At 42.8% G+C, this 24870-nt stretch overlaps 1 protein-coding gene across 1 annotated transcript in view; it reads left to right on the forward strand.

Annotated features, from left to right (window-relative positions):
- Aatf (apoptosis antagonizing transcription factor) overlaps positions 1-21763 on the forward strand; it is a 104060-nt gene extending 82297 nt beyond the window's left edge. The window contains exon 12 of the mRNA XM_047547463.1: positions 21499-21763. Coding sequence (XP_047403419.1) covers positions 21499-21562 — 64 coding nt within the window. The 3' untranslated portion in view covers positions 21563-21763. The remainder of the gene's footprint in view (positions 1-21498) is intronic.
- The last annotated feature ends 3107 nt before the right edge of the window (positions 21764-24870 follow it).

A 24870-nucleotide genomic window follows, 5' to 3' on the forward strand; every position in this document is an offset into this window, starting at 1 on the left:
AATTGGTTTTGAATTACAGTACTTCTCAATCATTTAGAAATTAAGTTTCTGTCATTCTTGGAGTTTTTTTGTTTTGTTTTGTTTTGTGGTGCTGGGGATCGAACCCAGGGCTCTGTGCTTGCAAGGCAAGCACTTTACCAACTGGGCTATCTCCCCAGCCCATTCTTGGAGTTTTAATATCACCTAATACCCCAGAGGTACTTAGCTTTTCAAAATCTTATATTTATTCATCATTTTTGAGGGCCTATTATATGCCAGACATAAAATTATTTGAAAATTACTGTACCATTTAGTATGATTTGGGGCTTGGTCTATAAGAAAGAAAACCTGACCACAGTGGCATAAGCAAATAAGATTGTATTTTTCTAATGGAATCATTCTAGGTGTGGTTGTTGGCAATGGCTTTCTCTTCTCTTTGATGTTAGGGCCAACTTCTCTTATTTTTCCCATGGTCCTAAGATGGCTGCTTCTACTTCAGCCATTAAATACATATCAAAGGCAAGAAGAATACAAAAGAATAGTGCCAGCCATATCTTTGACATTTTGTTTGTTTAAAAGTGAAAACTCCTCCAGAATTCCCTCCAGCAAAGTGATTCTTGTATTTCCTTGGCCAGAACTGTGTTCCATTGCCAGGTCAGGTAGAGTGGCAAGGGAAAGGGGGTTAGCAATGTGTTCATCGGATAGCAGCCCTGTTGCATTCTGAATTTATGGGGGAGAAAAAGGCTATCCTTTGTGGGATGATTGTTGTTTATCAGCATTGTTCTCTAGCTGGTTTAGCCATTAACAAGGAATTTAATAATAGTGTTGTAGTTGGAGAACTGAGCATTTGGTTTACCAAGGTGGTGCACTCCGTTCCCATTGTGTTTCCTAAGCATAGAGAAGCCTACATCCATATCACCACTATATTGTTTAGAGAATAATGACAAAGAAAGATCTATATGTGCTCAGAACACATGCAGTCCTTTTCTGAATATTTTCCACCCAAGGTTGGCTGAATGTGTGGATGCAGAACCCATGGACACAAAGGACTGACTATAATAGATTCGTTCCACTAACAAAGCAGGGCAAGGTACCACTGCCTAATTTTTGCTTAAAGTACCAATACCTTCTGGCCTTAGAAGTTTTTTCTTTCTTTCTTTTTTTTTTTATACTAAAAGAATAAAGATTCTTATTAAGCATTGTAAGTTGCATTCAATAGCCTCCGGATACACCACACCACAATCCATCAACAGTCAATCAGACCCAACAGCAGTTCATTCTTCACAATCCATGAGTTAGGGCAGAACTCCCTTCAACTAACAGTAAGATCCTACTTAGCTCTTGCGGGCAGGGGTTGGGGAATTACACCTCATTTCTAATCACTAATGTGATGAAGAGCATCAGAAGTATTTGAAAACGATAAGAAGTGATTCTGATTTCAAAGTACATTGTTTGGAAACATTAGCAAAAACATCAAAATGATAGAAGTATACCTGCTTCTACTAAATTCTTGATGGGAAAGTTCTCAAGAACAAGCAGTTTGTTTCCTGCTACAGAAGGGGGGGGGGTGGTTTTTTTTTTTTTTTTTAAAGATCAAAGCATTTTTTTTCTTCACAGAATTTCATATTTTGCTAATATGAAGGCATAAAACAGCAACAAAGAACAATAATGCACACAACAGTGAATACACCAGGGTAATGTTGATATTCGAAAACGGCTAGATAATTTTGGGGGGATTTTAGAATAAATTGGCCTTAGAAGTTTTGTTGCTAGAAACAGAAAGAGCTAAGATCCAGCTATAGTACTCATAGTTGATCTGGTCTATTCTGATGATCATAAGCAGTGATAATTAGCAATCATTCTTGAGGTAAAAATAAACTGGAACAAAGAAGTTGAATAGATGATATATTTCTCTACATATGTATCGAGTTTTACAAATATCTTAATATCTCAGTAAGAATATAGAGGCTGGAAGTATGTCGCTCAGTGGTACAGCTTAGTGTGCCCAAGGCCCTAGGGTCCAACCCAGCACCAGAAAATAAATAAATAAAAGAATTATAATAGGGAAAGCATGTCAGCAATCAGACTTAACAATCATAAAATAAAAATCTCAAATAGCAAATTAATCAAAAGACATGCAAATTAAAATGAGATTTCATGTTTTCCTTATTAAGTTAGAAAATATTTTTAAAAATAGTAATCTGCAGTATTGATGGTGTGAGGGAATGCACTTTCATGACCTCTTGTAGGAAATGTGATTGGCAGAATCCTTTTGGAAGGTTATCTGTTAACTCGCCCCCGCAAAAAATCCCTACTTCTTAGAAATCGACCTAAGGCAATAGCTATTGTACCAAGAATCTTTATTGCAATATTGTTCAGAATAATGAAAAAGAAGATAATCCAAATGACCATCAATAAAGGATTAAATAAATCACAGTAAAATCATTTGATGAAAGTAAGCAATAGTTAAAGGATGAAATAAAACTGTACAATGAAGCCAGGTGTGGTCATGCACACCTGTAATCCTAGCAACTTGGGAGACTGAAGCAGGAGGATTGCAAAGTTTGAGGCCAGCCTGGTCAGCTTAGCAAGGCCCTAAGCAATCTCCAAAATCTAAAACTATTGGAGTGTTATGTTGGCACTTTAAATTTTTCAGATTTTCAGATTAGGGATGCCAAATCTGTAGGTGTCGGGGGAAAAAATAGAAACAGTGCCTTGAAAACAACATCTATCCTGCCATGGATGATCTCCAGGAACTTTTGTTACCTGGGAAAAGAAACAGTGATTGCAATATGTTCTTTCTTTTTTTTTTTTTTTTAATATTTTTTTGTTGTAGATGGGCTCAATACCTTTATATTCTTTTGTTTCTTTTTTTAATGTGGTGCTGAGGTTTGAACCCAGGACCTCACACATGCTAGGCAAGCGCTCTACCACAGAGCCACAACCCCCAACCCCATCTATTACATTTTTAAGATAAATATACAACAGATATATATATGTGTGCATATATATATATATATATATTCATATATATATATATATATATATATATATATATATATATATATCACACTGAATGCTTGGGGAAACACCTAGGAGGCTGCATATCATGATGTTAGGGGTGTTTACTTAGGAAGAGCATGAGATGAGGAATGGGGTGAACACAGATTTTCAATGTTTTATGGTTTACTTTTTGTTGTTTTTTGGTTTTGGTACTGGGAGTTGAACCCAGAGGCACTTAACCACTGAGCCACATCTCCAGCTCCTTTTTATATTTTATTTAGATACAGGGTCTGTGAGTTGCTTAGGACCTTGCTAAGTTGCTGAGGCTGGCTTTGAACTCACAGTTCACCTGCCTCAGCCTCCCAAGCCTCTGGCATTACTGCTGTGCACCACCATGCCCAGCAATGTTTCATGTTTAACACTTCTATTTGGCTTTTTCTAATCTTTTTCCATGAGAATGCATTCATATTAGTTGTCATTAAAAAAGTAAGAAGCTCTGGAGCAACAACACCAAACTCTTGGCATGTTTATTACTAGGTGGGTAGAATAAAAGACACATTTTACCTTCTATTATATGTATTTCTGTAGTGTTTGAAATTTTTTACAATAAGCATGTATTACTTTATTTCAACAGAAAAATGTTTTCTTTTTAACAATTACATATATAAAATATAGAAAGGCAGCAGGGAGGTTCTGTATTTCTTTATTGAAGTATATAAATGAAAGCTCTCTATCCCATGATTTCTGTACAATACTGGCTTTTAATACCTAGCTGCTCCTTTGTAAGGCTCCTCCCCTTTTAATTGTGGTAAAATATAGGTAAGATAAAATCTTCTGTCCTTTTGATTTCTTGTTCCCAGAAGCAGCTTCCCCTGTGGTTCTAGCTTACCTTGCTTGGAGAGAGAGCCCTCCTGTTTTCCTTAGTTGTTCCTTGGTTCAAGTTTTTATTTTTCCACAAATATGCCTAAATTAGATTAATGCCCATTGGTTTCTGGGGGGCCCAATGCTCATCCTTCAATCTCCCATGTCTCTTGTCCAGTTTGAGCTCCATAAACTTGTACTTTGTTGAACTGAATTGAAACTGGAGCACAGCTCTCAGTACGAGAGGGAGAGGAGGAGAAGTGCCGTCTTTAAAAGGGTCTTTAAGGGCAGGGCGTCTTCACTTTGCCTCTCCCGTGTGTGCTCTGTGTAGTGTTACCTATCTATTTAGTTAGTGTTTGCTGATAACAAATTATTTTCCAACGCTGGGAGTTTTTCTCTTCAAGTGATCTATTTAAAAAAAAAAAAAAAAAAAAAAAAAAAACCTTTTTAAATGCAAAGTAGCCCAGATGAGTCCTGTGTTACCAAATTTCCCTCCGGGAGCATTTTCTTCTAGGTATACTTTGGGTACTGGCTTAAATGCTTTCAGATCTCTTTTGTTAGTGAAAGTCTCATGTACTCCTGACCCCTTTATATGTCCTGGCCTGATAGATCTGTCCTCGTCACCTATTAGGAGATAGGTGAGTTTTGTTGCCTGACTAATGAACATTCCCAGCATTGAGAGAAAACCAAAGAAATCCCACTTTGCCCATTGTCATACTTTTACTTAAAAGGGAGGAAGCTACCATGAGCCTAAAAATTATCATTGACTTTGCTAAATCCTTGGTACTCTTGGCACTGGGCAGCTCAGCTCCAGAGTCATCTTTACCAAGAGACAAGGAATACTGTGATTCTGTAAAGACAGTTAGTAGAGGGCTAGGAAGGAGAGAAGGTTTGACACCTCCCCGGTAGGGGAGCCCTCTGAACATTGTCACCATGAGAAGCAGATCACTATATCACTCCATGATGTACAGGTTACCATTCACATCTATGTTGAAGTTATTCTAAGCTTATCAAGGGCATTTTAGAAACAGCTTACGCTACATAGTGTGAAACCCCCAGGGCTCTGCAGGGCCCTTTTAGACCAAAGGGAGTTTCCTGTAAAAATGCAGACAATCTCCTACTATGGTTCACACATAGTGAAGAACTGGGGGTGAGAGAAATAATCAACTGATTTCTGTCTGTTTTTGAAAAACCTTCTGAGGCAGTCTTTTAAGGAAGTGAGTTCTTTGTCATTCCCCCAAATGGGGCTTCTTGAAGTCACATGGCAGGCAGATAGGCAAATGCTGGTGTGATACGCGGGAGAAGCAGTGCTGGGTAAGACCTGTGAGACAGACAGACTGTTCCTTGAACCTGGCCACTGGCAAAGATTTGGGAAAGGGACCCCAGTGTAGCCACTTGCTCTGCTGGTGTGGTCTTAGTGATGGCAGCCAGCTAAATGTGTGCCAGAGAAAATTGAGGTTTACCTTGAACTAACTGCTGCCTCACGGAGGGTTGTCAGAGAAACTTGATTCTGGGACTGTCCATTAAATATGTAGGTTATTGTATTTTTCTATGCAGTTTTTTCCCTTATTCCAAAAATGGTAGCAACAGGAACATTTTAGAGGTGCTCCATTCCTTTGCTAACAACTTAAATTCTCAATGGGAACAGGAAGGATTTTAATTTGAGCACCCATTCTCTCCCCAGAAATAGAACCTACCCTTCCCACTCCTTTCATAAAACTGCTGGCATTAAAAAAGAACAAGGAGAGGATCCTTTGATACGTACTAAGCACCAAATGTATTATTGTTTTACATCTGGAGTTTTAGAAAAGAAATGTACAAATGTAATCCGGTCTTGTAAAGTGCTTTGTCAACATCACTGCCACGTTGTTCTTGAGGTGCCTTGGTATAATAGAATTTGTACAGGCAATTTGTCTTTGGCTTGCCATTTTTGTATATGGGACTGCACCCTACATATGGGCATATTCTGCCACTCTACTGGTGACACTCTTTCCCCCCAGTTAGTGGCCCAGAGACTGCTGAAACCATCCTTAGTCCCCTTGCCTGCTTCGCCTCTGTTTGAAAGATGGGCACACTGCTCATGGTGGAATATTCTGGTGTAGCTTGCTCAGCATTGCAAAGCACATCTAACACCAACCCTAGAAATACCTTCATAGAGCATTATCATTAGTTAAAAACTCTCAGGCAAGAATGGCTAAAATACAGATGTTTTCTGTGAGACTTCTTATCTCCTAAAAAGACACAGGTTATTCTGACAGGTGAAACAAGTCTGGGCAAATATGCAACATTGATCTAATCAGCAGGAACAAGAGCGATGTTTTAACTGGTGTTACCTTTTACCAGCATCATTAAAGGCTCCCATTACTCTTTTATTAGTGGTTCCCTCTTCCTTATCAGATTACAGAACGAACATAACTCATGGCAGTGATTTGATCTCTTGTTAAAGAGGATTACAGCTTTGCATTAACTCGGATTGACACAGTTTATAATTCGCTTGTTGATACTCAGGCGGGCGGTGTCATGTGTTTGACCCCCCAGCAGTGCTGAGGGGAAAGGACCCCCATATATCATCATTAAAGATGGCGCCCAGCCAGTCAGGAGGCTGGGGCCTTCCTCCAGGAGCCGCAGAAAGGACAAAGGAAATGTTCTCAAGTTCAGGCCTGAGACTTGGACCAGAGTTTTAAAATTGAAAAGAAAGCACTACTGTTGTTTCTTCTTTTTCCCAATTTGCTGCTGTTCAGCCTCTTATATTCTAGAGAATTTGCATTGTCAAATTGAATCCTTGGTTCCAAGCAGGAGGTAGAGTGATAAAAGCACATCCTCTAGGAAGAGATTGTAGATGCCGAACAGATAAATCCTTCCCCCAAATGGGGCTTCTTGACAATAGTTCTCATTTCTGCAGTCACATTCTCAGCATTTCTTCAAAGGATGATAGGTTCTCTTTTTTTCTCAAAGGGATATTTCATATTCTCTAAAGTGAATGTAAATGTTTCTCTTACGGATTTGTTGTTTTAAGTTTTCTTATGTTATTGTTGACTTTCTAAATATAGCATCTTATAGCTACTGTATTAATCACAAGTAACTTACAAATGGTTAGGCAGTAGCTGTCTTCCACCTTAATCTAGCTTAGTCATTCATACATATTATTAATATGTTTCCCATGATGATCACCGAGCCAACACTAGATTGCTAAAATATGTAGACCAGTTCTAAGTGAAACATCCTTTGCTCTGATTTATCCACCCTCATTCTGCCACCCTGCTTCTGATCCACGTGAATGGCCTAGAATCATCACATCATCACCACTTTTTGAGCATTAGCTGTATGTCAGGCCTTGCACTAAGCCCTTGATGAACATTTTCACTCAGGCCTTAAAGGAATCCAGTGAGGTAGTTGACATTATCTGTATTTTATGATAAGAATACTAAGGCATGGAGCAATTAAGTAACTTGCCCAAGTTAAAGAGCAAGTAGTAGAAGTGACGTATTTATTTAGGGATGTAGCTCCCTGTCACTGTTTTTAAGAAGTCAGCAAGGCTTTTGATATAGATGGGAATAATATGCCAAAGTACGCAGAGCTCCTCAAACTAAAATTGGGGAGGGGGTGTTAACTTTAAAAATTTAGAACTTTCTTTCTTAAAAAAAAAATAGCTTTTTTCTCATTTCTTTTGTAAAAGAGATAATCTATATAGAAAAATTTTGCCTATCAGTTATTCACATTTTAGTGTGAATCATGGAATACTCAAAAGTGCTCTTACAGTTATACCATTCGATTTTTGATGGGGTAGGGGAGTACCCAGGATTAAACTCAGGCGTTCTTGACCACTGAGCCACATCCCCAGCCCTATTTTTTTGTATTTTATTTAGAGACAGGGTCTCACTGAGTTAGTTGCTTAGTACCTCACTTTTGCTGAGGCTGACTTTAAACTCTCTATCCTCTTGTCTCAGCCTCCTGAGCCACTGGGATCACAGGTGTGCGCCACTGCGCCCAGCTTATACCATTCTTCTAACTGTAAAAATCTTAGACTCAAAAATAGCTTTGAATTCCTATCAGTGTATTCAGTCAGTTTGTTCTTAGAGTTCTGCCTGTTTAATACTCAGGTACCTGTCACCTTTTTCTTACAGACAGTATCTTTTCCTCTATAATAAAAATAATACATACTTATGAAAGAAAAATTGAAAGGTACAGAAATAAATCTCCTGTGTATTTCAGTTTTATATGTGAATATCTATACAGATACATACATATGTTTGAATATTTTTTCCAATTAACTTTGTATTATAAACATTTGAATGCCATTTAATATTTTTTAATGCATTTTTGGTAACATAAGATTCTATTATGGAATATTCATTATTAGACATTTAGGTTACTTTTGTTTCTTTCTCTTTAGGCAATGTGCAGTGAACATATTCCTGTTAAAGTTTTGCTTACTGTCTTTAAAATAGGTTCTTGGGAGGGGTATTCCTTAGTCGAATGTATAAACTTTCTAATAATTCATAATGGTTTGTAGCAATTTACATCTCCATTCTCAGCAGCTAAGGCTTATGTCAGTGCACCTTTGCTAACTAGGGAGAATTCTCTTGTGAATGTATTCTGTCTCTCTCTCTCTTTTTGGTACTGGGGATTGAACCCAGGAGCACTTCACCACTGAGCCACATCCCTACCCCTTTTTTTGAGGCAGGGTCTAGTAAGATGCTGAGGCTGGCCTCGAACTTGGCAGTTCTTGCACCTCAACCTCTTTAATCTGTGGGACTACAGGTGCATAACACTGTGCCCAGCATGGAGTTTTGTTTTATTTCATTTTATTTATTTATTTATTTTTTTTTTTTTAATTTTTAGTTGTTTATGGACCTTTATTTAATTTATTTATTTATATGCGGTGCTGAGAATCGAACCCAGGGCGCCACCCATACTAGGCAAGTGCTCTACTACTGAGTCACAACCCCAGCCCTGGAGTTTTATTTTAATACAGAATTATTACTCAATGGTCTCCGCTTTCTATTTCCACAGCCTGATTTGATCCAAGGCCTAAATTTTCCAAGTTCTCACACAGATGATTGCACCAGCAGCTTCTTAACCACCAGTCTCTCATCTCATCAGCTCTGTGGATCTTCAGACTCCCCTTCCTCAAATCCCACATAGAGCGTGCTCCTGCTCTGTGCCCGTGTACTGAAGCTCACACTCTTGATCCTGCCACCAAGCCATCACCTTTAGTAACTTGTCGCCAAGCTGCTTCCTTGTTCTCCTTGTTACCTGTTTCAGCAGCATATGCTGGTGCCATCCAGAGCGGGGCCCCGCCTCCCAGGAACTGCTCCCTGTTCCACCTCAGTCTCTTCATTCTGCTCCCTTGGAGTCTTCAAGCCCTATTCCACTGAGTCCTTTCCTGTCAAAATATTCAGTATTTATTACAGTTCACAAAAACACTTACTAGGGTTTTCTTTTATTTCTTACTAAGAATTTTAACTTAAAGAAGTATGGTTATCTTTGCATTTGGTCTTGTCAAGGTTTTATACTCCTACTTTTAGAATAATGTATTTTAATTGCAGTTGTGCTTTACCTTATACAGCATTTGTAGCACAAATATTATTTACAAAACAGCATGTTCCAGGACTTTTGCTGGTTGGAGCCAGCCCTGTCTAAGCTAGGGAACAGGTTCAGTATTACACATAGTGTGACTCTCGTGTCTTCTCTTGGTATTTTTCTTGGTAAAGTGAAAATAGTCTTTACTTATTAGATTCTTGAGAATGAAATGTCCTGAATTTTTTGTTTCTGAAAAGGACTGTTTTAAATATAATCCGTACAAATAATTATTTAATGAAATTAGTGTTTTCACTTGACTGTAAATCTGTAACGCTGATTTGCCCATTTCTTGCAAACCCCCAAACAGTTGATTATAGACTTCCTGTCTGAAATACCTTTGAACACTTTCAGCCTATAAGTCTAAGTACAATTTGCTGGTAAGATTACTTTTTCAAAAAGTGTGTAAGATGGATGGAGAGGAGTTTCTTGCCTCTTTTTTTGAAATCTCTTGGAATCATCTAACTCCTCTAACATACTGCCCTTGACCTTTTGTGCAAGTCCAGGTTCTCTACAGCGTTCACCCAGGTTCTTCCTAGTTGTCTGTGGGGTATGTCTCTGGGGTAGAACATCGCTCTGCTGAAGGGCCAGCTCCTGGCTTTGTTCACAGTTCATGATCAGTGTTGGAAAAACCCCAGAAATGAAGGGGCCAGCTTTGGGACATCTCATGCCCTGCCCTTTGCTTAGCGGCTTTTTGAGGTTGTTTTTACTTAGGATGGACCTGGGGAATAAGTCTTTCAAGAAGACTCTTATTTCCCCTCATTTCTGAGTGTGTACACCCTACATTTTGAATTCTACCGTAGGCTTGCTCCTGGTCACTCTGCCAGGTTTGGTTTCTGGTGGCCCTTCTACAAACAGTTGCTGTGGAAACATGGAGTGCACCGACAGGGCTTTGTGATGGCCAGTGACAGCTTTGGGTCAGTTGTTTGGATTGCTTTCAGAATTTGTTTTGTTTGAGAAGAAAACAATCCTGGAAGGGATTCCGTATGTTACCAAGGCATAGTAGAACCCGGTTACCTTTTGTTATCTTAGTGTTGGCAGTAAGTGTCAGGCCATACAGGGACCTGTGGTGAAGGGCACCTCCTCACTGCTTTGAGTTCCAGTTGCGAGGAAGCCCCTAGTAATAGGAAGCTCTTCCCAGCTACCCTGGGGTTGGCCTGGAGTGAACCACGACCACACCTGTGTTGTATCCAGCATCTCCTCTGGGGAGCAGAGCACTTGATAAACATTAGCTCGTTTACCTTGGGCACCTCCACTTTAAAGGCAAGTAAGACTGAAGGCTCTTTCTTCTTCAAGATCAGGAAGCATCAGTGAGAGAGGGAATCTCTTGCTTGTGCAGAGCCAGGTGAGGCACTGTGGTCCCTGGGTCTGAAGTCCCTAAGTGGGCCTGCCCAGCAGGGGTAGCTGCCGACACTGGAGGCTGAGACGGGCTCTGTGCACTTCTCGGGTTCTCCTTTGCTTCTGGGAGAATGTGGGGGTTGGGCCTTTTGTCTCTTGAGTGGAATGTGAAATGCTGAAAAGAGGAGCAATTGTTCTTCAATGCTTTGTGCTCCTTTATAAGAAAGAAGAAATCAATACACATTTTCTCATACACACACTTGGCAGCACTTCGCCTCCTCTGGCGCCGCTCAATCCTGCCGGGGAAGGCGCAGCTATGCACCAAAACAGACTCACCCACTTCCAGGGGAAGAAATGCAGGCTGCTTATTTTGCACTTAGCGATCCGGATTTTTAAAGCCAGCTGTGTAACTAGCTAAGGCCAGCAGACTGCTGAGTTCAGGGACTGGTTGGCAGAGCTGGAACGGGGAAGGATTGTGCCGTTGCAGATGTCCAGAAGTCCAGGGGTCCTGGGCCACACCCCCGGAGAACATTCACCTAGCAGGTTTAGCAGGGACCTTCCTTTTATAAATTCCTCTCTGGAAAAAGGACAGGGGAAAGTTTTTTGAAGGATGCTGTTAGGAACCAAACAAAATGGAGGTGGCAATTTACATTTTTTTTTCAGTTAACATTGCAGTAAACTGTCCAAAGGGGAGACCTATCCCAGGTTGGTTTTACTTTTTAATTAGAAAATGCAGTGTGGATATCTGTAAGTTTGTGTTGTAGTAGTGGCAAAAAGTTGAGTGTGGCACATGAGTAGTAAAGAATCTGCTGCCATTATTAACAGAATTGTAGTTTAGGTGACAGAATAATCTCACAGGACAGGGTGAGCTCAGTTTTATCCTGAGCCAGTTGGAGTGACTCAAGAGGGCTTGGAGCGTGGGTACTGGCTGTGGGGTCCTTGGCCCAGAGGAGGTAGATGGTCAGAGCCGAGAGCAGGTCGGGGATCACAGGGCAGTGTGTGGAGAGTAGAAAGAGAGCCCAGGAGCTCAATGTAGGAGAAGGGAGATGAAAGGACGAGGGCGCAGAAGAGCTGGGAGCCTGGGAGAACCCAGGCTGCTGAACTGCCAGCAGAGTTGAGGGCAGAGTGCCTGCAGCAGGTGGCCGCTCTGCTCCTGGGGCCAGCAGCTCTGTCCTCTGGGTTTTCCGAGCTGCTGCCTTGGGTTTGTTTGCTTGGCTGCTGCTTTCACCTTTGGGTTGGCACTGGGTTTCTAAGCAAATGAGCTCTCCAACTTGGTGTCAGAAGTAATAGCAACGTGTCCTGCTGAAACTCTTAATTTCTGTGTTTGATCCCCTGAAAGCTGAGGTTAAACTGGAGCTGAGAGATACATACTGTGCAGCCCCCCAGGCCGGGGATCACAGACAGCAGTCCTGATACGGATACAAATGTAACGGGGTGTCAGTCTCACCTTCCCTGCGGTTGGAGGAAGTGATTCACGTCTAAGCAGTGAAGCATCCCCTGGCTTTTAACAGGAGCTGTTAGAGGGGCTGCTGTTTGAACAAGGAGCTTCATCTTCCTGAAGCCAGCAGTCACAAAACCGTAAACACAACACCGGCCAACTCTATTGCCAGGATCGTGGTGGCTTGACGTTAATATTAAACATCTCCAGCAAGGCAGAGAGCTCTGCAGCCTGGCTCCAGAATAAAAATAAATAAAAATAAAGAGAAAACCCAGCTAAAAAACAGTGAGATGGTTTGTCGTCTTTCCTTTGTGAGGCCATTTGTCTTCTCTCACATCAAATCTGTTATAAAACAGTCAAACTGTGAAAGTGGAAATCATCCCAGGAATATGGAATATTAATGCACAGGAAAGGAGCAGCGTCCCTTTTGTCTGAAGAGTGGCTCTTGCCAACCCCCACCCCCCACACTTTTGTAAGCCACTAAAGTAAATTATTTTTCTTTAAAAGAATATGAAAGACTTGAAGCTAGTGGTATTGGAATGATGGAAGTTTCAAGTATTTTTTTTTTCCCTTTGTTAAAGTGGGATGAATTTGTAACTGATGAATGAGGAGAAAACCTTTACAAATTTAATCCCAGTTCCTTTCCCACCCCTGTCCCTGTTCTTCTCTCCTTCCTTCTCCTTCCTTTTGGTTCCTTTGTTTGGGGCCTGAACCTATGTCTTTGAACATTTATAAATCTTGAATCTGTCTGATCTTTAGGAGACAGGCCAGAGGCCACACGTCACCATCTGTAATTTAAAGCTGCAGGGCTAAAAGCATTTGCAGAGGTTTGAAGGACCCAGTTCTGACCTGACCAAAAGAGCACATTGGAACAGACCTTCTCGAGTCTCCTTCAAGCCCTGGGAGGATGGTGATGAGAGCAGACACACCGAGTAATTTATGGGCTCAGTTTGCTCCAGTCTCCTCGGCACCTGGTCCCCTTAGAAATGAGTCGTGCACTGCCACCTTGTGGCGAATTCAGGCAGCTGCAGTTTGACTGTCTTGGAACGTCCTATCTGGTGTTCAGCTGGTGTCTGATCCAAGATGATTTGCCTTGTATCCAGATTTAGGTAGGTAGTGATATGGGAGGGGATTCTCTGAATCACTACTGCGGCTTTGATAACTTGATTGTGTTAAGAAATAGGTCTCAGGTGAGAGAAGTTTGCTTTTTTTTTTTTTTTAACTTTCTTGTTCCGGGGGAGGGAGTGTTTTTTTGTTTGGATTTGGTTTGTTTTGGTCTGGGATGTGGTGAGATTTCAGGAAAGAAACCTGCTATCCAGTTGCATGTGGTGGCACATGCGTGTAATTGCAGCTACTAGAGAGGTGTAGCAAGAGGATGGCAAGTTTGAGGCCAGCCTCTGCAACTTAGCAGAATCCTCAGCAACTTAGTGAGACCCTGTCTCAAAATAAAAAGGACTGGGGATAGAGTTCAATGGCAAAGCGCTCCCGGGTGCAGTCCTCAGTACCAAAAGTAAAAATACAAAAAAAGTAAATAAAATTTTTTAAAGGGCTGAGGGGGTGAGGCTCAGGATTCAATCCCCAGTACCAAAAAATAAAAACAAAAAACCTGTGACTCACTGTTTGTTGTTGGGGGACACTGGGAAGGAAAGTAAGGGAGAGGTCTGTACTGACCTTTCTTTGGCTGTATTTGGTAATCCCAAGCTTTCTGCTCTCAAGTCTGTGTCATTCTAACCAGGTGATTTTTGTAAGAGCTGTGTCAGGGTCTGCACTTGGACTGCCTTCCCTACAATACCCAGTCTTGAGAACTGAGTTTTGACCTGTCACCTGTCTCTGGTCTGGTTCCATTCCTGGGACATGCATAGGTCACTTGTATGCCATTTGGATTGATATGTTCCCCTCTTGAGCCAATAGACACATTCTCACTCACCCTTCTCTCACTTAAAGCCATTGATACTGAGTAGGATTTGGGTCAGAGAAGCAGAAGGAATGAACTGTGGAGGAAGGTGCTGCTTCAGTTTCTTGTGCTGGTAGGGAGCTGACTACAGGCCGTCAGATGGGCCCTCTGCCGCACCTCGGGTGCCAGAATTCTGGCTGCTGTGTCTTGTTCCATTTTGCATCATCAAATTACTGTGCAATTTATATAACGGGGACTTTGCTTAGTACTCTAAAAACAGTATCTTTAAGAGGATACATCACCATTTTACTGAAGAGGAAGCTAAGTTTCAGGGGGCTAAGTAATTTACCAGAGCCTATGGGTCTGGTAAGGACCTGAGTCAGAATCAGAACCACTCTGGCTCCAGCTGGCAGCCCCTGCACGTCTGTTATATGCTGTGCGGTATGCCACATAAAAATGATTTGCTTTGTTTTAGGTGATTGTTCCTAAACTTGCTTTTCCCACTTGATTGAATATATAACAAAAGAAAGCTATTGTCCCAGGGTTTTAGGCATCCCTAAGAGGAAAATGGAACAGTGGCTAGCCTCTGCTCTCTGGCCTACTTTGGTTTCTGACAATTAGAATGGAGGTATGTGTTTTCCTGGGAGAGGGTCCCTTTGTTTTGTGCCATTAGCATATGCCCAGTAATAATTGGAGGGACACCTTTTTCCATAGGCATTTGGAATGCCTGGGCATATTGCTGGACAGAACGGAAGAGACTAGAGATCTGTGGAGCAGAGGGGTGTTTGTTCAGAATATAGGAGGAAGGGCCGGGCGGCGCAGGGAGAGTGCTTGCCTTCCATGCACTAGGTCCTGGGTTGACTCCCTGGTACTGCCAAAACACCCCACAAAAACTGAAAACACCAATGCGGAGGTGGTGGGGTCCTCTCTACCCACTGCGCTGTCTAGACTGTGCCGGCCATGTGAGGACTGGCGGGGATGTTCTTGGACTTCGCTGTGGGGCGTCAGCAAACTGCAGGACTTGGTCAGGCTGGTGGGACGACTGTCACGATCACAAGAGCAGTGGAGGGAAAGGAGGCTGGTTAGCCCAGAAAGAATAGGAGTAGACAGAGGAAGACACCGACTCGCTGAGGAACTGCCACAGGGCACACGGGCACCCCTGCTCCTCTCCTAGTCCCGAGGGATAAGGGCCATGGGACAAGTCACAGGACAGCAGAGTTGGGTCCAGCGTGTCTCTCCAAGTAGAACTGGGTGTCCCAGACAATTTACTAGATGATCATCTTCCCAGCCCAGCTTCTGCTACTCTTTTGTGTCTTTGTAATCCTGCACAGCAGCTAACGAAGGTCAGGTAGGCATTCAGATTTTTTTTATTAATTTATCATACCTGTGTGTTGTATTTTGAGGCCAGGGACCATAAACGTCTGGCACGTGTCTACTACATTTATGAACTTCCACAGCACTGAGGCAGCTGTTTTCAAAACACAAACATTTGAAAAAGGGCAGCATCAGTATCATCACCAATAATTTTTGAAAGCACACATCTGTCATCGGTGGCCGTGCTAGACTGTTGGTGCAGAGGCGGCACCCGTGCGAATTTCTACATCAGGTTCTGCTGACCCTACTCATGGAATTTGGGGTTTGATGTGAGCCTGTGTAGAATTGGTAGGGAGCTCTGGTCGAAAGTCAGAATTAGCCTGACATGCCCTTCACGTACTTTGTCATTTTCCTTGATTCTTCAAGGTTTCTGTGCAGAGGTTCAGTTAGGCAGAAATAAATGCTGCACCTGTTCGGGGCAGGGCCCTGCAGTGTGCAGGAGAGTGCCTGAGAAGGGGAAGAAGGGCCGGGCACTGTGGATGTGTCTGCAGTGGAGAGTACCCCTTTCCTCATGAAGCAACGAATTAACAGTCTCAAATTAAGCAAGGGCAAATATAATTTAAGTCAGGAAAGCAGCATTACTGTCTGTACAGGTACCTTTGGAAGATTGGCTGAAATACTTGCTGGGAGGCTGTGATATACTTGGGGGGCCATACAGGCCGTTTTCTTTGCCCTGCCGCCTGCCTGGGCCATAGGAGCAGGGGTGCAGTGACTTGGAGATGGCTTGGTTGGAGGCTTGTTGGCAGAAGTAGGAGGAACAGGGTCTTTCTGAGAGCAGATAGTAGATGCCTTCAGAATCCCCATGCCTCAAGCTACTGACTAGTAAATTGAAAGCCCCACACAGATATTTGCAGTTTGATACTCTCCTTTGTACTGTTTGCCCAAATACCATCGTGAAAGACGACGCTCTGTGTTGCAGTCTTGAGAGCAGTGTACCTGGGGAACTGAGGGCAACACATGGGTCCTCACATCTGTCTGGGGGCTGCATTACTTTACACGTGCACACCCATTTCACTTAAATCCCAGCCACTGCTGAAATGACGGCAGTGCACAGCTAGCTGGACGGTGCCTACTTTAGTCTCTTTGGAAGAATCATAGATAAAACGCTGGATTCTAGCACACGCACACATACACACATTCCATCTTTATGGAAAATGGCTGCTAATCCATGATCATTTTTTTTCCAGAAACAGGTTTTATGATAATATAGTAAAAATATTAAATTAGAAAATGCCTCACTAAGGGTTATAAAACCTTACTACACTAGAGATAGGTAATTATCCCCTCTACAGCCTAAATGACAGTTTAAAAGAAATAAAAATGTTAGTGCTCATTACTTGCTTTTGTAGGTTGCAATAAAGGGTAAGTTAAATTTTAATTCAAGGAAGAGCCCCTGCTATCGACCTTCTACCTTAGGTCCAAGTCCTGTTAATTACTCTGTCGCTTATTCTCCTACATGATACTAACATTAATACATTTTCTACAGTGGACATTCCCACTGGCCATTGAGACCCACAGTGTGTGGGGGGGAGGGGAGACAAATCAGGGAAGGTATTTCAGATCAGTGATTCAGATCTTGATCCTTAATGTGATGGGGAGCAGGAATTAGTTTTTAAAGAAAACCAAGTTCATTATGCATAGCCTTAAGGGAACCTCAAGTATTAAACTCTACACTTGCCCAGGAGAATCAGAGGAAGACAAGGTTAACCTGAAGGATTGATAGTCTGGCCCTCTGCACAGCTAAGTCCTGGTTAGGAAAGATGCTGGCGGGAAGTCTGTGGAAGGCTGCCTCATTCCCCGCCTTGGGTGACCTGTCCTGGTTTTGTTTTCCTTGGGAAGGGGTAAGGGAGTTGTACCTATTTTGTTTCTTTTCAGATGTTTGATCTTTCCCTCTGTGTTGACACTAGACCTAGCACCTGTCTGGGTTTAGGGCAGCTCGGGGCCCTCTCCACCTCGCTCTTACTTGGTGTGTGAGGACTTTCTAAATAGAAGGCAGGCACAGACTTTGATGGAGTCAGTTTCCAGAGTAGAACATGCCTGTGCAGGAGCTCAGGCCTCCCTCCACTTGGCCTTCCACAGTTGCCTCTCAGCTAGTGCAGAGCTCACTGTGAGCCCATCTTAGAGTGCCACAGTCCTCGCCCTGGATCGGAAAGGCCCAGGGCATCAGACACAGGCCCCTTTGGACATGCGGTCCAGGAATTGGGAAAGCCCAAGGACTGAACTAAAGACAACGTGTGGGTTCGATGGCTTCCAGGTCTTTATTTTCAACCAATTGTAGGAGGATGTGAGTTGAATTGTCAGCTGATAGATCATTAAAGATAATTTTTGGAACTGGGGATGTGGCTCAGTGGTAGAGTGCGTGCCCAGCATGCATCAGGCCTGAGCTCAATCCCTAAGGAGGGAGGGAGTAAGGGAAAGTTAGGGAATTTTTAGTGATGGGTCAATATACGATATCCCCCTCCCCCCCCATATAATTCAGAAAGAATGAGATGAGAAGAATCAAGTGACATTGTTGTGACAACACTCCTATTCCTGGCTGGGCATAGTGGCTTGCCTGTAATCCCAACTACATGGGAGACCAAGGCAAGAGGAGTCCAAGTTCAAGGTTGACCTGGGCAACTTAGAGAGACCCTGTCTCCAAATAATAATAATAATAATAATAACAATAGGCTAGGGATGTAGCTCAGTGGTAGGGTACTCCTGGGTTCTATCCTCAATACCACCAAAAATTAAAAATTAAAGAAAAATTCCCATTCTTTCCTTCTTGTTTATGTGACAGGGTTTCTCAGTGCCTACATCTACAAAAAAATAGAACTAGAATTGATGCTGAACCCTGTTGCATTCTAGCAGTAGATATATTCATCCATAGATCCATGAACAAATAACAGGGAAAGCTTCATCCATATCCAAAGAGATGTGATTCTAGTAGCACTTTACACATTTATATTACATTTTCACTAAAATTGCAATGAATTGTGTTGTATTGTTAATATAGAGATTGTATCCTAATAATTTTAACAATAACCCAATCCAGAACAGAATTTGTAATTACTTCAAGACTTATTGTGTCAAGAAATTAAAATATTTTAATTTCTATATTTTAAATTTCAAAAATTTCTGAAGTGTTCCATTTACTTATTTTTGTGGCCAAGAAGTATAATAGGGTGATCAATAAAAGAACAATTATATTACAACAAAAATCCTATAGGAAAAAGTTAAATGGAAATAAAGTTTGAAAAAAAGATAATATCAAACTTCAAAGTTAGAGTTCGATGATGTGTTATTTATAAATGATAATGGGTATCCAGTCCGTATGGCGTAGATTCCATTGGGTGCATTACAAAAGGGTTGTGACTTATAAAAGTCAACATTCACAATATTCTGAAAATTCTGTCCTTTGTGCCTAAATAAATTTGCTGTGAAAAACTTCATATGGCAACTTAGAATGTGTGAGGGGTGAAAAGTTTTGTAAAATCCTTTCAGAACTTGGGCTCTGTCTTCCGGCTTGCAGGGCCACTTATGAATGCAGAGACCCACAGTGCTGGCACCCTGGACAGGAAGAGAAAGGCTGGGCTGAGCTGAGCCAGCAGCTGGGGTATAGGCGGGTCCTCCTTCTGCAGCGGGTCCTCCTGCAGCTGCTCCTGGACGCCAAGGAGGGTCTGCTTGGTCTGCCTCTAGAGCTGGGGCTGGGGAGGAGAGAGCAGAAGAGGTGGCAGGAGGCTGTCGCCATGCTCTTGGTAAGAGATGGCATGATCTGAGATAGTGGGGGGCATAGGCTTAGGTGCTTTGCAGGTGCAGATGGCTGCTGGTTGGTGGGCAGTGGGAGAGGAAGATGTCGGAGTTGAAATTGCTCCAGGGTGTTTAGATTGGAGTGATCCCTTATCTGTATTCTCAATTTCTCTCTCTCAAAATATTTTAAGAACCCAGACCACTCAGCTTCCCAAGTCGCTCTGCCACGAGCGCTGCATGTTTGTCAGCTTTGCGCACCTGAGTGTGAAATGATGTTCCATCAAAACATGGGTTCAGCATTTCTCTCTCTGCTCCTGACACGTGAACCCCGCTGCGGACAGTAACTGCTGCCTTTGGCCCAGGCGTTGCACTGCTATTGCTGCGCAGAGTGGAAGCATTTGCTCGGGTAATGATGGGGTCTGGTGCAGGCAAGCACGGCGAGGCTGGCGAGGGGTGGCTGTGAAGGCTAAATAGCACTGCGCCTGCCTCGCTTCTCCCTCTCATCAGCCGCTGTCCTCTTAAAGTCATTCTGTCCTTTCTGTCATGGCAACTCTCCCCTTCATGCCACTTAATTTTTTTGTTGACACGGCTAGTGAGACCCGTGTTTATTGGCAAATAGGCAGGCCTGAGCGGGATGGGTGCGGCCTGGCGGGGCGGGCGCCTGGGCGAGGAGGCAGGCTGCCTCGTTTGCTCATTTGCATTTGGGCCGAGGCTGCTCTTCCACCTTTGTAGGGCTGTCTGGGCTGTGGAGAGCCGGCAGACAGATGTGTGCGGCGGGAACAAAAGAGGCTGGAGCTCAGGGTGAGCCTGCTCTTTGTCTGCAGGCCTTGGGGCTGCTCGGTGGTTCAGGGTGAGGTAGCGGCAAATCCTTGCAGTAAAATGGCTGCAGTAAAACTGGAGACCCACTGTTTTCTAACCCACAGCTCCCTGCCTCTCCGCGGGTCCCCACCACGAAAGGCTAGTTTATATTTTTGGTTTCTTTAAGATTTTCACTTTTTTAGGGCTGGGGTTGTGGCTCAGTGGCAGAGCACTTGCCTAGTGCATGTGAGGCACTGGGTTCGAGTCTCAGCACCACATAAAAATAAATAAATAAAATAAAAGGTATTGTGTTCAGTTACAACTAAAAAAAAATTTTTTTTAAAGATTTTCGCTTTTTTAAAGCTTTATGCCATTCCTGTTGACGGTTTCCTAATTATGGTGCCTCTGTTTCTCTCCATAACTAAAACAGGGTAACTTTAAAAAAAGACTAATAAATTTTTTGTGTTGAATTCTTGCTGAAAGATAGCTGTTTGAAAGGTGGAGGTTTCGTTTGTGAAGTCAGGCTGCTGGTGATAGCTCTCAGATAGCACTTTCAAGAGCCTATTTCTTAACAAGATGGCAGAGAATATTGTTAGTCAGATCTAATGTAGCCGAGCTGCTACAGCCTCTTATGGGGTTGCTGACTCCCTGGTCCGCTGCATGCCTGCCTCAGGTGGCCGGGTCCCTTGGGCCCTCCTCATCTCACACGGGTCGCCTCCAGGCTGCTTCCGACTGCGGGAAGAGCTCCTTGGCATGCACAGGGGAAAGTGCCCCGCAGCTGCCATCCTGGCAACCGGGAGGGTCCCTCTGCATACACCCTTGAGATTTTCCAGTCCTTGGCAGATGCCTTTGGCCAGAGGTTGGGTGTGATAATTTACTGTATTTTCACGAACCCAAGACTCTGACATGTTAGGAGTTTTTAAAATGTCAAAACCCAACTTTTGAAATAAATTAGCCAATCAAATTATTAGATTGGATTAGAGAAGCGGGTGGGGAGTGGGGAGGGTCTTGGTTCTGCACCTGAACCGCTGCACATGTGATAGTAATTGGAATCTTGTTGCTGGGTCATTTTCATTGTTTTTCAAGTACCGCCAAGTCCAAGAAAATGTATGAAAACTAAATTATATCCCCCTACATCCCATGTCTGATTGAATCCTCCTCATGGCGTGGCGTGGCCATCTCGTACATCCTATTAAAATATTCAATCTTGTTTTCTTACTTGAAGAACCTGCCTGCAAAGGGCAGACTTGGAGAAAACTCATTCCCTAGAGACAGGGTATCCAGCCACACTGGACTGTTTACATATTTTACTATTTGATTGGCTGCCTCTGGATTTCTTCCTTTCGTTGTATTTGTGAATAAGAGCCGCGAGATGCATTTTTTAATTACATGGCTGTGTTTTCAATTGAAGGAACAGATGAGAGTATTTCCCAGCTTCTTAGTTTCTTTTTAACCTTGAAAAGTTAACTGGTGTGTTAACCAATTTGGTTTGTTTGTCTTCTAGGACAGAGTTGTATCGATCTCTTTTTGGCCAGCTCAACCCTCCTGACGCCGGCCTTGGGGATTGACGTCGCTGTCTCCTTTGCTGTGGGCCTCCAGGCGGCGCCTCCCTGTACCCCGCCAGACCTGCTGGCAGCTGTGACTCCCTGGTGCTGAACCGCGAGGGGATCCCTGGGAAGGAGCTCTGCCCAGAACATGTGCCTAGTACTTGCAAGGGCGCCTCCCCGTGTCCTTTAACCATCACAAATAAAGAGTATTGTCACGCCGTTGCCACGTGTGATTTCTTACTCGGCACACAGTAAGTGTGATTTAGGTCTGTAGCAGGGTAACACTTTGTTGGGCGGGTTTTTTTCAAGTTACACGGCCCCCTCTGACAATATTAAAGTATATTTTCTGTGTGCGTTCACCCTCACACACCCGTAGGCGGTTTCTGTATTGGGGCGGTTGTGAATAATGCTGCAGTGAACGTGGACATGCAGATGTCCTTTCCACTTTTTTCCCTTCTTTTGCAGTACTGGGGATTGAACCCAGGGCCTGGCGCAGGCCAGGCAATCACCGAGCCGCATTTTCAGTTCTTTTTTATTTTGAGACAGGGCCTCACAGTGGCTGAGGCTGGCCTGTTCTGAACTCCCGAACCTCCTGCCTCAGCCTCCCGAAAAGCTGGGATTATAGGTGTGCCAGCCCACGCAGCTCCCTTCAACATGTCTTTTGAATCTGTGCCCAGAAGTGGGCTCACTAGTCATAGTAGATCAGTTTTTATGGGGCTTTGATGAGTTGTGTGTGTGTGTGTGAGTGGTGCTGGGCTCAGACCCAGGGCCTCTGTGTGCTGAGCACGCACTGCACCATGGAGCTGTACCCCAAACCTATTTAAGTTTCTTGAGGAACCTCTCTACTGTCCCCTAATGGCTGTCCTAATTTACATGCCCACCAAAGGGTGGAAGGGCTCCCCTTTCTCTCCATTTTTGACAGCACTTGTTATCTTTCATCTTCCTGGTGACAGCAAATTTAACAGGTTTGGGGTGATATTTCAGTGTGGTGTTCTGTTTTGTGGTTTTTGCAGTTCTGGGGTGGCACCCAGGGCCTCTCACAGGCTAGGCAAGCGCTCCACCACTGGGCTACGCCCCCAGCCCTGCATCTTGTTAGTCTCTGCTTTTTCCTCTTTCTGTGTCTTTTGATTTTCTGCAGTTCCTACTTGTCTCCTATTATCCTTTCAATGCCTGCCAGTCTTTCCTATCTGCCAGTCTGATATCTTATTTTCCCCATCAGATTATTCACTTCTTGAGGGCCAGGATGGCCATGTGCCTCATTTATTTCATGACAACATATATCACACATATATATGTCTGGGTCACTTTTCTTTCCCTGAACTGCAGACTGAACCAGGGGGCACTCTATCACTGAATTATGTCCTCAACCATTTTTATTTTGAGACAGAGCATCGCTAAGTTACCCAGGCTAGCTTCAAATTTGAGATTCTCCTGCCTCAGCTCCTGGAGTAGCTGCAATTGCACTGTGCCAGGCTGGTTCTCATGCCTCAGTGTGGTTTTAATTTTCATTTCCCTAATGATTAGTAATTTATTGTTAATGAATCAGACCTTTGTATATCGTCTTCTGAGAAATTTCTGTTCAGGTCCTTTGTCCATTTTTTAAATGGGTTATTTGTCTTCTTGCTGTGGAGTTGTTTGAGTTTCTTATGGATGGTTGGATAAATACAATGTGGCCTACATACACTATGGAATACTAGTCAACTTTTAAAAAGAAGGAGAGTCTTATCATTTGTGACAACATGGATGAACCTGGAGGATATTATACTAAGTTAAATAAGTTTGGCACAGAAAGATACAACACGTGATCTCATAAGTAGAATCTAAAAAAGATGAACTCTGAAGTAAAGAGTAGAATGTTGGTCACCAGAGACTGGGACAGAATGGGGAGGTTACTGGTCAAAGGGTTTACAAAGCGTCAGGTGGAATAATTTTTGACATCTATTGCACAGCAGAGTGACTATGGTCAGTAATAATATATTTCAAAATAACAGTAAATTTGAAGTTTTACACCAGAAAGAAATGATGAGCAAGTCAGGTGATAGATTTGTCAAACAACTAACTTGGCTTAATCATGCCACATTGTACACATCTATTAAAAATCACATTTTAGGGATGGGGTTGTGGCTCAGGGGTAGAGCACTTGCCTAGCATGTATGAGGCACTGGGTTCTAGCCTCCGCAGCTCATAAAGATAAATAAAATTATTGTGTTCATCTGCAACTAAACAAAATTTTTTAAAAATCACATTCTACTCAATGTATATATAATTGTAATTTTTCAATTAAGAAAAATATTAATTTTGGTGCTGGGCAATCAATGGTAGTGCACACCTGTAATCCTAACCGCTTGGGAGGCTGAGGCAGGAGGATCAAAAACTTGAGGTCAACCTGCCTGGGTAGTTTTTCTCAAAATAAAAAGGGCTGGGGATGTAGCTCATTGGTAGAGTCCTTGACTAGCATATGTGAAACCCTGAATTCAATCACTTGAACTGTGAAATAATAACTATTAATTTTGGAAAGGAACTATAACTCGGAGATAGAGCATTTGCCTGGTGCATAGGGCCCGGGTTTGATCTCACACTGAAAAAATATATATTAATTTTTAAAGAACTTCACAAAAGAAAGAATTCCAGGGCAGGGTGCTGCTTGGGTGGATGTTCACTGGTTTATTATAACTCTTAGAACAGGGAATCCCCACAAATTTATAAACTTTGCCCATGAGACTTTGTAACTCAGGGATATTTGCGAATTTGTTGCTCTGACTTCTCTTTTGTTTTTTCTTCACTTACAAAGATTTTCCCAGGGTCCTTTCCCATTCTCCCCATTCCTAAATCACCTTATTGAGATTAGCTCTGGTGTAAATCTAGCACGAGGAGATGATTCACTTGTTTTTCATCCAAAGGTCAAAAGCTGAAAATTAAATCCCCATAAAGGGGATTTATTGGCCTGCTGTGGTCAATATGCAGTGAAGATCATCTTGCGTAAGTAATGTGCGTCTGGGTGGACCATTGTGTGGCACTGACCATCTCACAGTACGGGTCCTTTGGCCCAATTTTTAATTTAAAGCTATGGGGTTAGAGAAGAAGTGTTGAATCCAAGCAACTGACTGTAGTTGTAGTTAATAACTAGTCATTTAAAAAAAAATTTTTTTTTTTTTTTTTAGTTGTTGATGAACCTTTATTTTATTTATTTATATGTGGTGCTGAGGATCGAACCCAGTGCCTCACACATGCTAGGCAAGTGCTCTACCACTGAGCCCAAGCCCCAGCCCAATAACTAGTCATTTTTAAAGTCAGGCTTTGATATTGTTTTAAAATTTCAAAATCCAGTG

Source organism: Sciurus carolinensis, chromosome 3 (genome assembly GCF_902686445.1).
Source record: "Sciurus carolinensis chromosome 3, mSciCar1.2, whole genome shotgun sequence".
NCBI lineage: Eukaryota > Metazoa > Chordata > Mammalia > Rodentia > Sciuridae > Sciurus > Sciurus carolinensis.